The sequence below is a fragment of the Sus scrofa genome, chromosome 3 (assembly GCF_000003025.6).
Source record: "Sus scrofa isolate TJ Tabasco breed Duroc chromosome 3, Sscrofa11.1, whole genome shotgun sequence".
NCBI classification, from domain to species: domain Eukaryota; kingdom Metazoa; phylum Chordata; class Mammalia; order Artiodactyla; family Suidae; genus Sus; species Sus scrofa.
In genome coordinates this window covers 56,956,793-56,970,599 of record NC_010445.4, presented here as the reverse complement: position 1 = coordinate 56,970,599, position 13,807 = coordinate 56,956,793, and the positions used below count along the sequence as shown (strand labels likewise).

Genomic DNA, 13,807 nt, shown 5'->3' with positions numbered 1-13,807 from the left:
CACTAACATAGGTAGCATCTCTCTTACATATGATTCTCAAGTAGGCTTGGGGATTTGGCAGTGGTGGTGGAGACAGAGGATGTCCACAAGTAGTTATAAAGAGCTCTCAGGAGATACACGGATATTTTCATATTAATAAACCTCTTTGCTTTTTTTTTTTTTTTTTTTTTTGTCTTTTGTCTTTTTGTTGTTATTGTTGCTATTTCTTGGGCCGCTCCCGCGGCATATGGAGGTTCCCAGGCTAGGGGTTGAATCGGAGCTGTAGCCACCGGCCTACGCCAGAGCCACAGCAACGCGGGATCCGAGCCGCATCTGCAACCTACACCACAGCTCACGGTGACACCGGATCGTTAACCCACTGAGCAGGGCAGGGACCGAACCCGCAACCTCATGGTTCTTGGTCGGATTCGTTAACCACTGCGCCACGACGGGAACTCCCCTCTTTGCTTTTAATAGCTAGTTCTACCCTATTGGTGGGCATTTGGGTTGTGTCTCTTTTATTGCTATTATAAACAGTCCCAATAACCATGGCTCCTCTCTCCTCTCCCCAATACACACACACATCTTTATCTTTGTATGGTCATGCAAGTATCTCTGCAGAATAAACCTCTTGAAATGGAAATGAAAAATCTGTGTTAAAATTTTAGAATTTCAGGAGTTCCCGTCATGGCTCAGCAGTTAGCGAACCAAACTAGCATCCATGAGGAAACGGGTTCAATCCCTGGCCTTGTTCAATGGGTTAAGGATCCAGCATTGCCTTGAGCTGTGGTGTAGGTTGCAGACGTGGCTCAGATCCCTAGTTTCTGTGCCTGTGGTGTAGGCCCACAGCTGCAGCTCCAATTGGACCAATAGCCTGGGAACTTCCATATGCCACGGGTGCAGCCCTAAAAAGCAAAAAAAAAAAAAAAAAAAAAAAAAAAAAAAATTTAGAATTTCCATCTCTGTAAATAGTATGTATACAGCAGTATCTCAAAAAATAGTTTCTTGAAAGCAGTATTAACACTGCAGTCTTAACCCCAGCAATAATGCTCAGGGATAATCAAACAGGTTAAGCAACAAATACAACTTCTTCACGTCCAACAATCTCTTGAGCTTTCTCGATGCCTATTGATCATATAGCAAACATCCACTCCAAGGACAGAGAATGAAGTATAATTTTTATTTATGAGGTACCAACAGCATTTCCAAAATTATCCTGTTTTTTATTATACAACAGGATGTTCTATTTGTCTTTCTTACTCTATATTTACTCAGAAACCCAAAATGATGGGAACAAGGAAAATGATGTGAACAAAATGGGAAGGGAACTAGAAAGCTATTTAGAAATTACTGCCATACACCAAGGGCAGCTGAAATTAAACTGAAAAACCACGATGCTGAAAGGTTAAAATCCCCCCAAAAGTTCTTAGAACTGTTGCTGGATATATAACAAAGTGATTCCAAGAACTGAAACATGTTCTTTATGTTTTGTCAGCTTCGTGGGAGGCTGGAAAATTAAGTGGGCAGAAAAAAATGATCTAACCCAAGATTAAGGTAACGAGCATGCAAAAGATATAATTAAGGAAAAATTTAAAAACAGGAGACAGAATTTTAAATACAAGTCTAAACAGCCAAATAGCTGATGGGAACTGTGGTGAGTCCACACACTCCCCTACTCGAAACTATGCAGCCTCCCTGAGTGCAGAAATGCCTGCTCTCCTCGCTTAGATGAGATCAGACAGCCTTACGTTCCCTCTGCTCCCACTGAACCCGAATGACGTTCTGGCTTCTGGCTCAACTGATCCAAAGTGGCCAAAAAGTCATTCTGGTCCTAGAAAAGCCTGACGTCCTCAAAGGTTATTCGTTCTCCAGTATTAATTCAATAGTAAAATGTCTAAAGGATTTTTTAAAACCCAGAAGTCAAGCAAAGAGAGACAACGAATATCAGAGAGAAGAAACAGGTCACACTTACTTTTTCAGATTATAAAATTCTTTGCTTAAACACCAGGAGAAAGGAAGAGAGGACTGAAGGGGAAAGAGAGAGACAGAGGAAGGCAGAGGGAGAGAAAATAAACAACTCGAAGATCTCGAACTCAAAATTTCACACACCCAAGATTAACACATAGATACATGCAATATTGAGAGATACAATTAGAGCAAATTTAGAAAAGGATCATGTTTTAAAATTGAATTCAGAAGTTCTGATTTCTAAGATAAGATAACCTGCTTTCGGATACTAGATCCTTTTGAAAGGATTGGCAACACTGAAATACTGGCAACATCCTAAAATCCATTTGAGCGAAGCTCTGAAGTATCATATGTCAGGAGTTTTTCATTAAAAGTCTTTCAAGGCTGTGCATCTAATTAAACTTGGCGTTTGACAAACATCTGGAGGAAAAAAGCTGGTCCAACTTCTTTGGGACATTACTGCACCAACAAAGATAAATCATTTCCAAAGGTTCTCTAAGTCCCATGACTTTGACATGCAGACACAAGAACAAAATTGAGACCAGAGGTCAGCAAACTTCTGTAATGGACTGGGTAGTAAATATTTTAGAGTCTGTGGCCGCATGGTTTCTTTCACAACTATTCAACTCCGCCGCTATAGCGCAAAAGCAGCTACAGACATATCTAAATGAGTGGGCATGACTGTGTTCCAATAACACTGTATTTATTAAGGACACTGAAATTTGAATTTCATTTGTCTTTTTTATTTTTTTTCAACCACTTAAAAATGGAAAACTATTCTTAGATCATGGGCCATACATAAAACAAGCCATGGGCCAGATTTGCCGCACAGGCCATAGTTTGCCAACCCTTGATCTAGACAATTAAATCAAGCAGAGAGAGATATTTAAACTGTTTCATAAAATATCAGGCATTACTAGAGAAACTCTGAGTCCACTGGGGGGGGGGTCAGGGAGGAGCTGGGTTTGCTTCATTTTTTAAACATGGAAAGTTATCTGAAGGTAGTTGCTACTAAAATAATTCAAGAGGGGAAAAGGATACTAAAAAAAGAAAATTAAGTTTCTGACTCCACTGATAGAGAGATCAGTAATCTCTCAGAAAAAAAAAAAAAAAAAAAAAACAGATTTCTAGAGAGTATCCTATAGTCCATGAGTTCTTGATGTGGGAAACTGTAATTTTACATGATTTTACAGGAAGAAAAGAAGCAGCAATTTAACAATCAAATCAAGGGAAAGAATGGCAACAATATGATTATAATCAGCACAGAGGGAACTGTTTTCTCAACAGGCTAGAGATCCAGGATTTGAGGACAAGGTCATAAAATGGTGACCTCTGAAATTGAAGCCAATAAATATTATCAAATAATGAAATCAGCTGTGTGCAAAAGTGACCTACCTGAAGAGATGGTTTGTAAGCCTGTTGCTAATGAGAGAAGGACGCCTCCAATATCTCATCAGACACTAAAAAACAAATAATCTGAGATAAACTGAGCACTAATTACTCATATCAGTCTGTGGCAATGTCATAACAGAAGCATGGAGGTCCACATGGAGAAAGACAAGAATCTATCAGCGTTTCCCTGCAGGACTGGTCAGGTGAAGGTGTGCCCTTGCCTACTCTGTGGGCCCATCTTGCTTTGAGGAAAGGAGGGTGCCTCCCCTGTAGACTCTCCTCTCACCTTCCACTTCTGAGACAGAACAGCTTCCCAGACCCTCCTACCGAGAACTAATGCTCTGGGCCAGGCTACCCCAGGGTCTCATCTGCCTTGCAGTCATCTCTCTCCTTATAAATTAAGAAACTGGTATTCATATGAGTTAAGTCTGTGATGACTTTGGTAAGCATGAAGAGTCCTCCAAAACCTCCTGGCCATGGGTGAACTGAGAGAAAAATTCATGCAATTCTTCCAGGCAGTTTCTGAAACTGCAAACTGAGGGCAAGGCCCAACAACCCCATATATGACACATAACTGTGAGGCCACCTTGTTTAGCCACCACTAACTGGTCCTTTTACTGCCCTTAAAGAAAAGGTACTGTAGTTGAAAACACTGGACCCCAGAGTCAGACTGCTTGCTTTGAACAAATCCCTGCTCCACTACCTCCTAGCTAAGGTTTTTTCAACTCCCTGAGCTCAGTTCCTTCATTTGTAAAATAGAGATGAAAAAAGGGATATCCTAGGAGGGTTGTGGGGTTTAAAAGAGATAATGCATATGAAGCGCTTGGCACAATGCCTGCACCTAGAAAGCATTGAACAAGTGGTAGTTCTTTTTTGTTACTACCATTGTCACTATTTTTATTACTGCAACAGTGGTGCTAAACTGTTTTGATCTTCATTCACAGCAGTTTTCCTCTTTATTTGAAGCTCTGGAGAGCACTTCCCCTTCCTAGGGCACAACATTAATTCCAATTCAAGACTCCAGACAGCATCCTCATAAGCTCTTCAACCAAGGTGCAGAAGTGGTCCTCCTTCAACAGCTACTATTCTGATCACACAAGCACACCAACTCAATCTCATTCCCTTTTTCCAATCACACTCGTAAATCACACCAATAGCCTTGAACTTTCCTGTCCCTCTTTCTACCAAATTACCTCTTTTTCTTCCATTATCATAAAATAAGAGCTCTCCAACATTATGGTGAGTTTACCACTTACCAACTTCTGATGTTAAGGATTTTAATATTCCTTTACACACAGTTGATAAATACATACAGAATACGAGAGCCATCAGGAAAATGCAAATTAAAACCACAATGAGATGTCACTTCACACCCACTAGAATGATCATAATTTTAAAAAAAGGCCGATCAAAAACAAGTGTTGGCGAAGATGTGGAGAAACTGGAACTCTCAAACACTGCTGACAGGGATGTAAAATGATGTGCCCTTTTGGAGAACAGTCTGAAAATTCCTCATAAGTTAAACACAGTTATCATATGACCCAGCAATTCCACTCTAGGTATAAATGCAAGAGAAATGAAAGTATATGTCCACACAAACACAAATACACAAGTGTTCATAGCAACATTATTCATAATAGGCCAAAAAGCATTACAACCCAAATATTCATCAGTAAATGAATGGACAAACAAAATGTAGTATATCCATGCAACAGACTATCATTCAGCATTAAAAAGGAATGAAGTACTGACACATGATTCAACATGGATAAATCTTGAAAACATTATGCTAAGTGAAAGAAGCCAGTCACAAAAGACCACATACTATGCGATTCCATCTATATGAAATGTTCAGAAAAGGGAAATTTAGAGAAATAGAAAGTAAACTGGCAGCTGCTAGAAGTTGGAGGGGTTGGGAGGAAATGGGAAGTGACTATTATAGAGAGTTTCTTTTAGGGATAAGGAAAATGTTCACCATATTAACTGTGGTGACAAATACACTAAAACCCTTGACTGTAAACATTAAATAGGTGAATTGTATGGTATATAAATTTTATCTTCATAAAGTTTTATGCAGTAAGTAAAAGATAAATAAATGTTTGCCGAATGAACAAACATTTGACCTAAATAGGAGTTTTGAGTCCCTGGGGTCAGTAGGCCACATGGGAACAATAGGAGAGCACTCTGACTTGTGTGGCTGCAAATGAAATAAGCTCCTAATAAATATGGTTCAATGAATTTTCATCCAGCAAATTCATGAAATGGACCAAAGTGTTCCCTCAAATCCATAAACTACGAATCGATTTTTTAAAGCCACTCAAATCAAATACCTGTTAGCTTTTCATACGACTCCAAAACATTTTCACTATCTTAGTTATAGATCATATAAATACTATATCTTATACATGGACATTTATTTAATGGGGTATTTTTGGTAGCCTGGGTAACTTCCATATCATAACATGTACTACCTATGCTACAGAACTAGTCATATCTATCAAATTTAACTCATTTATGTAGTCAATCAACATTTCTTACATGCCTACTATGTGCCAGGCAGTGTCCTAGGTGTCAGGGATGCAAAGATGGCTGAGACACAAGCCCTCCCCCCAAGGAGCTCGCTGCATAGTGAGCTGAGAGTTATAAAACAGAGATAGGAGAGCACTCTGACTTGTGTGGCTGCAAATGAAATAAGCTCCTAATAAATATGGTTCAATGAAGATGATACAAAATAATTACAATGCAGTGACATTAACCCTGTAGCACCAGTCCTCTTGAGAAGCAGCCTACCTGTTGACATGCTCCTCCCAGTCCTCCGGTGGGGGAGGGGCATCTGCATCGGTCCTAGCGAAGATGACGTGCCGCTCACACTCATTCATCACACTGCGCGCTTTCTGATTGTCATAGAGTGGCACAGGTGTTGATGTGACTGTCTCCACGTCTATTGGGACATCTGATTCACTGTAAACAACAGAGGAAATTGGACCAGCCACACATACTTCACATGATGCAAGTATTTAATGATCATCTGGTAACCTAAAATATCTCTTTAATACAACCAGCTTTAAAGTATGCCTAAGGACACTATATTTACAAGACAACAATGATCCAAAGTCATTTTTCCCACACTTGCCTAAGTCTCCGCCCTCTGACCTACTGGTATTTGCTAGGGGAATACAAAGTTGTTTTAAAAGGTGCCTATATGGAGTTCCTGTCGTGGCTTAGTGGTTGACAAATCCGACCAGGAACCATGAGGTTGTAGGTTCAATCCCTAGTTTCGCTCAGTGGGTTAAGGATCTGGCATTGCCATGAGCTGTGCAGCCTGGATCTGGAATAGGCCAGTGGCTATAGCTCTGATTAGACCCCTAGCCTGGGAACCTCCATATGCCGTGGGTGAGGCCCTAAAAAAAGACCAAAAAAAAAAAAAAAAAAAGTGCCTGTGCAAAAAATGACAACAGCTATTTTTTAAAAAAGACAAATATATTCCACAAGCAAAGAGCTGATTGCCTAGATATGCCTCCCCGTACAATAGCTATGAGCCACATACAACTATTTAAATTAATTAAAATTAAACTGAATTTAAAATTCATTTCCTCAGTCACATTAGCCACTTTTTTTTTTGGTCTTTTTGTCTTTTCTAGGGCCACGACATATAGGGTTAGGGTTAGGGTGATGCCACATCAACATGGCGTCCAAGCCGTGTCTTCAACCTACACCACAGCCCGCAGCAACGCCAGATCCTTCACCCACTGAGCGAGGCCAGGGATCAAACCCACAACCTCATGGTTCCTAGTCAGATTCATTAACCACTGAGCCACGACAGGAACTCCCACATTAGCCACATTTCAAGTGCTCAACAGCCATATTTGCCTAAGGCTATCATACTGGACAGAACAGATAGAGAACATTTCTAACACTGCAGAGAGTTCTACTGGACAGTGTTGGTCTAGAGTTTTATTCATACAAACTTTCCCTTTCCTTAGCAAATCAACTGGTAGTTAATTATATGCTGTAAAAGCCTGTGACCGCCTAAGATAGATCACCTGGAATCCAGACACCTTAGCTTACTCACTGTGTAAGGAGTCTAGACAGAAACAAACAGAAATGGATGCCTGAAGGATATTTTGTATTTTAAAATATTAATGGTATAATGGAAAAGAATCTGAAAAAGAACATCTTATGTGCGTGTGTGCATACATATACATAATCATTTTGCTGTACATCTAAAACTAACAACATTATAAATTAACTAGACTTCAATTAAAAAAAAAAAAAAGTTAATGAAATCCTAGTGCCACAAGGTCCTTCACTGGACCAACTTTGTCACCCGAAATGCAATACCCATCAAACTGGGCTACTAGCTATCTACCAAACATCACTCTAACTTTTTGACCTCAATGATGTTACTGTTTCCATCCCCAATGGCTGGAATAATTATAGCATTATGACAGGAAGTGAAATCATGCATAGCTAGATTTGGTGGTTGATGAAAGAGCTGGTTATCTTCTGTGGATCAGACACTGGGTTAGGTACTTAGACCTATATGCCTAAAAGAGAACTCTTGATTTCACCATTCCAAACCAATACTCCCCACAGCCTTCCCCAACTCATGGCACCACCCAGCTGCTCAAGCCAAAAATATAAAAGTTAGAACTAATTTCACCTTTCCCCTTAACGCTGGCCACACTTTACAGTTCATCATAGGTCATGCTCTACACCTCAAGGCCGTCCATTTTTCTCCATTGTACTATTCCTGCCCCATCAGGCATATCACGATTTCTGGCCCTGACCACCACAATGGTATCCCAGCAGGTCTTCTCTATTCCACTCCTGCACTGTCACCTATTCAATAAAAATGTAGTGATCTTTTTTAAATATAAATCCAATCTCTAGCTTAAAATCTTTCAATAATTTATTACCACTCTTAGAATCAAATTCTTATACGAGGAGTTCCTGTCGTGGCCAGGGGTCAACGAATCCGACTAGGAACCATGAGGTTGAGGGTTCGATCCCTGGCCTTGCTCAGTGGGTGAAGGATCCGACGTTGCCATGAGCTGTGGTGTAGGTTGCAGACACGGCTTAGATCCCGCGTTGCTGTGGCTCTGGCGTAGGCTGGTGGCTACAGCTCCGATTCGACCCCTAGCCTGGGAACCTCCATATGCCGCAGGAGCGGCCCTAGAAAAGGCAAAAAGACAAAAAAAAAAAAAAAAAAAATTCCTACATGAGGTAGCCTCTGCCAACTTCTCCCCTAGCTCCCACTTATACCCCCATTGCAACCACATTCCAGACTCAATGGTCTGAAAAGAGTTCCTAGAACATGCCAAACTCCCTCTTGCAAGGCCTAGATATAAGAGGAAATAATTTTCTGAATACTGAAATGACCAAGTCCACAGACTCTCACGTTAAGAAAATATCCTGAGATGTGAACATAGAAATTTCAATGTTTGTAAGAAGCTATTACATATCTAAGAGAAAGACCTCAAAAAGGAGCTCTTCAGTTATGCCCTAAACCAGAGGCATTAGGATTATACTGGATTATTCCCTAAATCACAGATCCCATGTCCTGTACATCCAAAAAAGGCAACAAAACATTGCCCTCATTGGGAAATGAAATAAAAACCTCTATTATACAGGCATTTATTTAAAATACACATGTCATGATATTTCTAACTCATTAAGGCTCACTAGGAGAACCTAAAAAAGCAAAACACAAGATCTCTACTCCCCAACAAACCAAAAACCTGTGCTAGAGGGAAAATTAAACATCAGGTCAAATTAAAACAAACAAAACAATCTCTTCTCCAAAAAAATTTATAAATTTATTAAGGACATGATTTGATCAGTATAGAATATATCAATAAATCTTGAAACACAAGTAAACAGAACACCTTAAAGCTCAAAAGAATTGCTAAACGGGGATTCCCTTGGGGCACAGTGAGTTAAAGACTGTTGTCACTGCAGCAGCTTGGGTCACTGCTATGGTACAGGTTCGATCCCTGGCCTGGGAAATTCTACATGCCACAGTATCATATATCACATGGTAAGTTTAGGGAAAAAATTCCTTACCCTGAAATATAACCAGGCCTAAGTAGGGTTACAATCAACCCATGGTTGGAGTTCCCATTATGGCTCAGTGCTTAAGTAAGGAACCCAAGTAGTACCCTTGAGGACTCGGGTTTGATCCCTGACCCCACTCAGTGGGTTAAGGATCCGGTGTTGCTGTGGCTGGGTTGTAAGCCGGCAGCTACACTTGTGACTTAACCCCTAGCCTGTGAACTTCCAGATGCCACGGGTGCGACCCCAAAAATACAAAAAAAAAATCAACCTATGGTGACAGTTCTGTAAGAAGCTAAGACAGAAACCAAGGTCTTGGGCATATATATATGCTCCTAAACAAGGTGACCCCAGTAAAAGTAAATTGAACTACCAAAAAGGTTACTGTTGCCAGTGCTGGAGCCAGGAACTCTGTCTGGACTAAAAGAATAAATCTAATCCTATGCGGCAATTTTTAAAAACTAACTCTTTGGTATTTTTCTTCACAATTTAAATAATGCTATTCAATTCCTCTTTCCACACGAGTCCTATTACCTAAGTGCAGTAGGCTGTTTGCCTTCCTTTGAATATCTTGCCTTCCTAACTCATTAGATGTCCTGAATGCAAGATGTCTACATACAGGCCTATCTGCTCGCTGCTTAACAGCAACGCCTGAATTTAACATCCAAGCCCCTCAGACAATCTCCCACAATAAAATCCTCTTTAATCCCCACCATCTGTTCCCTGTCCAATTAGGGCAATGGCAGCCCTTAAGAAAGAAGCCCAAACTCACATGGTACTTTCGTGCTGCCTCCGGGGAGTAACAAAGAGCATGCGGGTGGGGCGGGCACTACTGGCATCTGGGTGGGCACTCCAAGGCTTGGCATAGCTATGGTCCAGAAACACTAGGTCCAGCTCCCGCTCATGCACGAAAGCTGGAAGAGCAACGAGGTGCCCATGCGCCGCGCTGAGGTCTGGAAGTCCCTCTCCCCACCTCGGTGGGCCATGTCAGAAGAAGGGCAGCAGGTCAGAGAATGGCTATCTGCATGCTAGTCACCTGCAGTGAAAAGTTTCAGTTTTAGTCAATTCAGATGCTCTGAATCTCTTGCAGCCTATACTATCTAATGTGCTTACTTTTTTGACCTTCTATCATGTATAACTGAGGATCCATCAAATCACAGACCCTTGCCCATGTAGGGAGCGCTCCTAAGAGTCCTCAAAAGGCTATGGCACCATCTTCCTCTTCAATTTCTACAAAATTCGGTTCATTGGGAAGCTGAGGGACTCCAAGGTCTCACATGGACAAATACTAAATTTGCTTGGCCAGCATCAGTTTCCCCTGTGGCTGGCATGGGTTTGGGCAAACAAGAGGAATCAAAAATATTGATTCTTCCAAAGCTAAGGGTCTCCAGCTTCACACTATTCCCGGAAGCTTCACTGGGCCGCCTCCAGTCACAAAATAAGAGCATCCTGGGTAACAGCTGGGCAACGTGGGCTCCAAGGAGGCCCTCGAGGTCCCTTGTCTACGTTAAGCAAAAGTTTTGCAACTACTTCATAACGCTCTGGAGTTTTAAGACACAGACGAGAGCTCCTTCTCAAAGCCTGTAACAAAATGCTAAGCCAGGAAGACCCCCCCCCTCACCGTAGATGGGGTGGTCCCCCAGGAACGGCCCGCTACTCCAGGTACCCCGGGGGGTCCCACCCTTGAGCCTCAAAACCGCCACAGCTGGCAGGCAGGGCTTGTAATTCACACTTTACAGACGAAGGCGCCAGCTCAAGGAGACGGAGTGAATTGGCCAAGGTCACCGAGAGTTCGCGACGAGGAGGAGCCGCCAGGAACCCGCCTCCCGCCGGCCCGGGCCCAGCTCAGCTCCCGCGTCACGGCAACCCCAGTCCGCCCCCTGCCCCACACGGCCGTCTGACCCAGGCCGCCCGGGCCCCGGGCTCCAGCCCCCTGTCCCCGCATGACCGGAGAGTCCGGAGGTTCTCGCTGAGACCCCCGCCCGCCAGACCAGCGCCGCCACCGCCGGGGCCCGCCACCCCCTGCCAGGGCCGCGCCTCCCCTCACCCGCAGTCGTCGCGCCGCGCGCTCGGCCCGGGCCGGATCCCAGCGCGCGTGCGCGTTACCGCCTCCTCGCCCCGGAGCTCCGGGCACAGAGCGAAACGCGGAAGCGGATCACGGCCTGGGAAGGGAGGGGCGGTGAGCTGCAAAACCGGGAGAGGATGTAACTGCGCGGGAAGAGGAGCCCCGGGAACGCGTGCGGGTCTCTGCCGCTCACAGCGCGGAATTCCGAGTTTCGGCCTTCTGCATCTTCAGCAGGGAAAGCGAGGGCGAGAGAGGAGGCTGGCTTCTGCAGCGTCCGTTCTCAGTGACCGCCACGGTTGCTTTGCCAGGTCCCTAGCCAGGGCTGGGAGGGCGTGCAACCTACTTTCCGCTTCTCCCAGATCAGTCCCACCTAAGCGTGCAGTATTTACTTCAAATACTGTGCGCCTGAAACTAGCACAATGTTGTAAAGCAACTATACTTAAATGTAAAAAAAAGTTAGGAATTCCCTTGCGGCGAAGCGGGTTAAAGATCCGACGTTGTCACTGCAGCTGATCCGGTACTACTGTGGCGTGTGTTCCATCCCTGGCCAGGGGAACTTCTATGTGCCATGGGTGCGGCCAAAAAAAAAAAAAAAGAAGAAGAAGAAGAGATCACTTAAGCAACAACCACAATAAAAATAAGTGCGAAAATAAAAGAAGTGCTGTGTGCCTTAAACTGCTCTAAAAAATATATTAAACAATAGAATAAAAGAAAAATTTATCCAGGGCTTTGCGTAGATGTGTCCAGATCGCCCTAAGCAGTGCTGCTTAGACCTGGAGGTTTGGAATCTCAGCTCCTGCACCTAACTCCCTGCTTTTATGACCCCAGTGAGATCTCAGTGTACCCTCTTCATCTCTGAAAGTGCAAATACTTACTCACTGGGTGGCGGAGAGAATGATAAGAACAGAAATTTATAGAAAAAGATTTCCAGAGTGGGAATATGAGTGGAATCATGAAGATGAAGTCACCTAAGTTTGGGCTGAAAGGACCAGGCCACTGCAGAGAGATTGGAAAGGTTGCTAAGGACCTACAGAGAGAGAGTGAATGGACCAATTACAGCCCAACACCACTTTCTTTGGCCTACACGCTACTTTTTTAAAATTTTATTTCATCGCAAATATGTATTTAATTATTTACTGCAAATATTTAAATTTGGGAGATTTCATGCAAAAATCCAGATATACAGATCTCTTAAAAAATTGGAGACTGTGGCAGCACTGGACTCATGTTCCTGTGTGGCAGGTATACAGGCTGCATATATGCTCACTCTGACCAGCTTCTCTAGGCCTCCTTGGCCCCTGTGGCATTTGATTCATCACCCACCCCGTCTACACCATTGTGCGCAGTGCTGGGGCTAGGGGGTTAAATGCAGGTATCCCTACATGGAAAACATGATGGGGGACAAATCCAATCATTTAGAGTGCTTAGTGGATTGGTTCATTTTGGTTGCCCCATCAGGGCAGGAGTGAAGTGAGACAACCAACGTGCAATGCTGAAGAAAACAAGAGTGCAGAGAGCAACCCAAAGAAAGATACACAGTGCTCTAGAAGGCCTCAGCGATGCTACCTGCAAACCTGGGTGCCCAGAGGAAAGTGGGGGAGGGTGGGGAGGCAGTGGAGAGAAAGGAGGCAAAACCTGTGGTCATTTCACAATTCTAGACTGTTTCCAAGAGGACAATGTGTGTTCTCTATAGCAGGCATATGGAAGTTCCCAAGCCAGGGGTTGAGCCACAGCCACTGCAGAAGCAACGCCAAGTAGTTATGTTGTGAGCCACACAGGAAGTCCTCAAACTCTTACTGCTTGATTTGCAGTTTTTCTTTCTATGCCCATGACAGACATGATTAATCAAGCACCGTTCATTCTGAACCCAGATGCAACTTCAGAGCAATTTTCTCCACACAGGACTCCAGGCTTTCACTACCCATTGATTAGAGTTGGCTACCTCTTCTCTATAATGCTTCTCCTTCCTCCGATATCCCATAGGACACACTTGACCTTCATTCATTTGCAAATATTGCTTAAATTTCTACTATATGCTAAGTACTGTGCCAAGTGCTAAAGACACAGCACTGAAAAGGCATATTTCTTTTCAGTCTATATAAATAATTAATTTATAGTTGTGATAATAAGGGCTAGCATTTAGAGAATGCCAGTCAAGTTCTAAGTGATATAAATGACCTACTTCATTTAATCCTCTCAATGACATACATGCTAGGTTCTCTTATAATCATGTCCAGAGAGGCAAAGTGTTTTGCCCAAGGTTATGCAGCTAGTAAGTATCAAAGGCAGAACCAGAACCAGTCTGGCTCCAGAACCTAAGCATTTAATCCCCTCACAACTCCACCCCCC

The 13,807-nt window shown here is 43.1% G+C and overlaps 2 protein-coding genes across 2 annotated transcripts in view; one reads left to right on the top strand and one right to left on the bottom strand.

Moving 5' to 3' along the window:
* Window positions 1-11,417, bottom strand: part of KANSL3 (KAT8 regulatory NSL complex subunit 3) — a 52,060-nt gene extending 40,643 nt beyond the window's left edge. Inside the window, 4 exon segments of the mRNA XM_021087273.1 lie at window positions 6,130-6,300; window positions 10,166-10,304; window positions 10,307-10,429; window positions 11,075-11,417. Coding sequence (XP_020942932.1) covers window positions 6,130-6,300; window positions 10,166-10,304; window positions 10,307-10,379 — 383 coding nt within the window. The 5' untranslated portion in view covers window positions 10,380-10,429; window positions 11,075-11,417.
* Window positions 11,020-13,807, top strand: part of FER1L5 (fer-1 like family member 5) — a 56,776-nt gene continuing 53,988 nt past the window's right edge. The window contains 2 exon segments of the mRNA XM_021088398.1: window positions 11,020-11,055; window positions 11,300-11,572. Of these exon segments, the coding sequence (XP_020944057.1) occupies window positions 11,020-11,055; window positions 11,300-11,572 (309 nt within the window).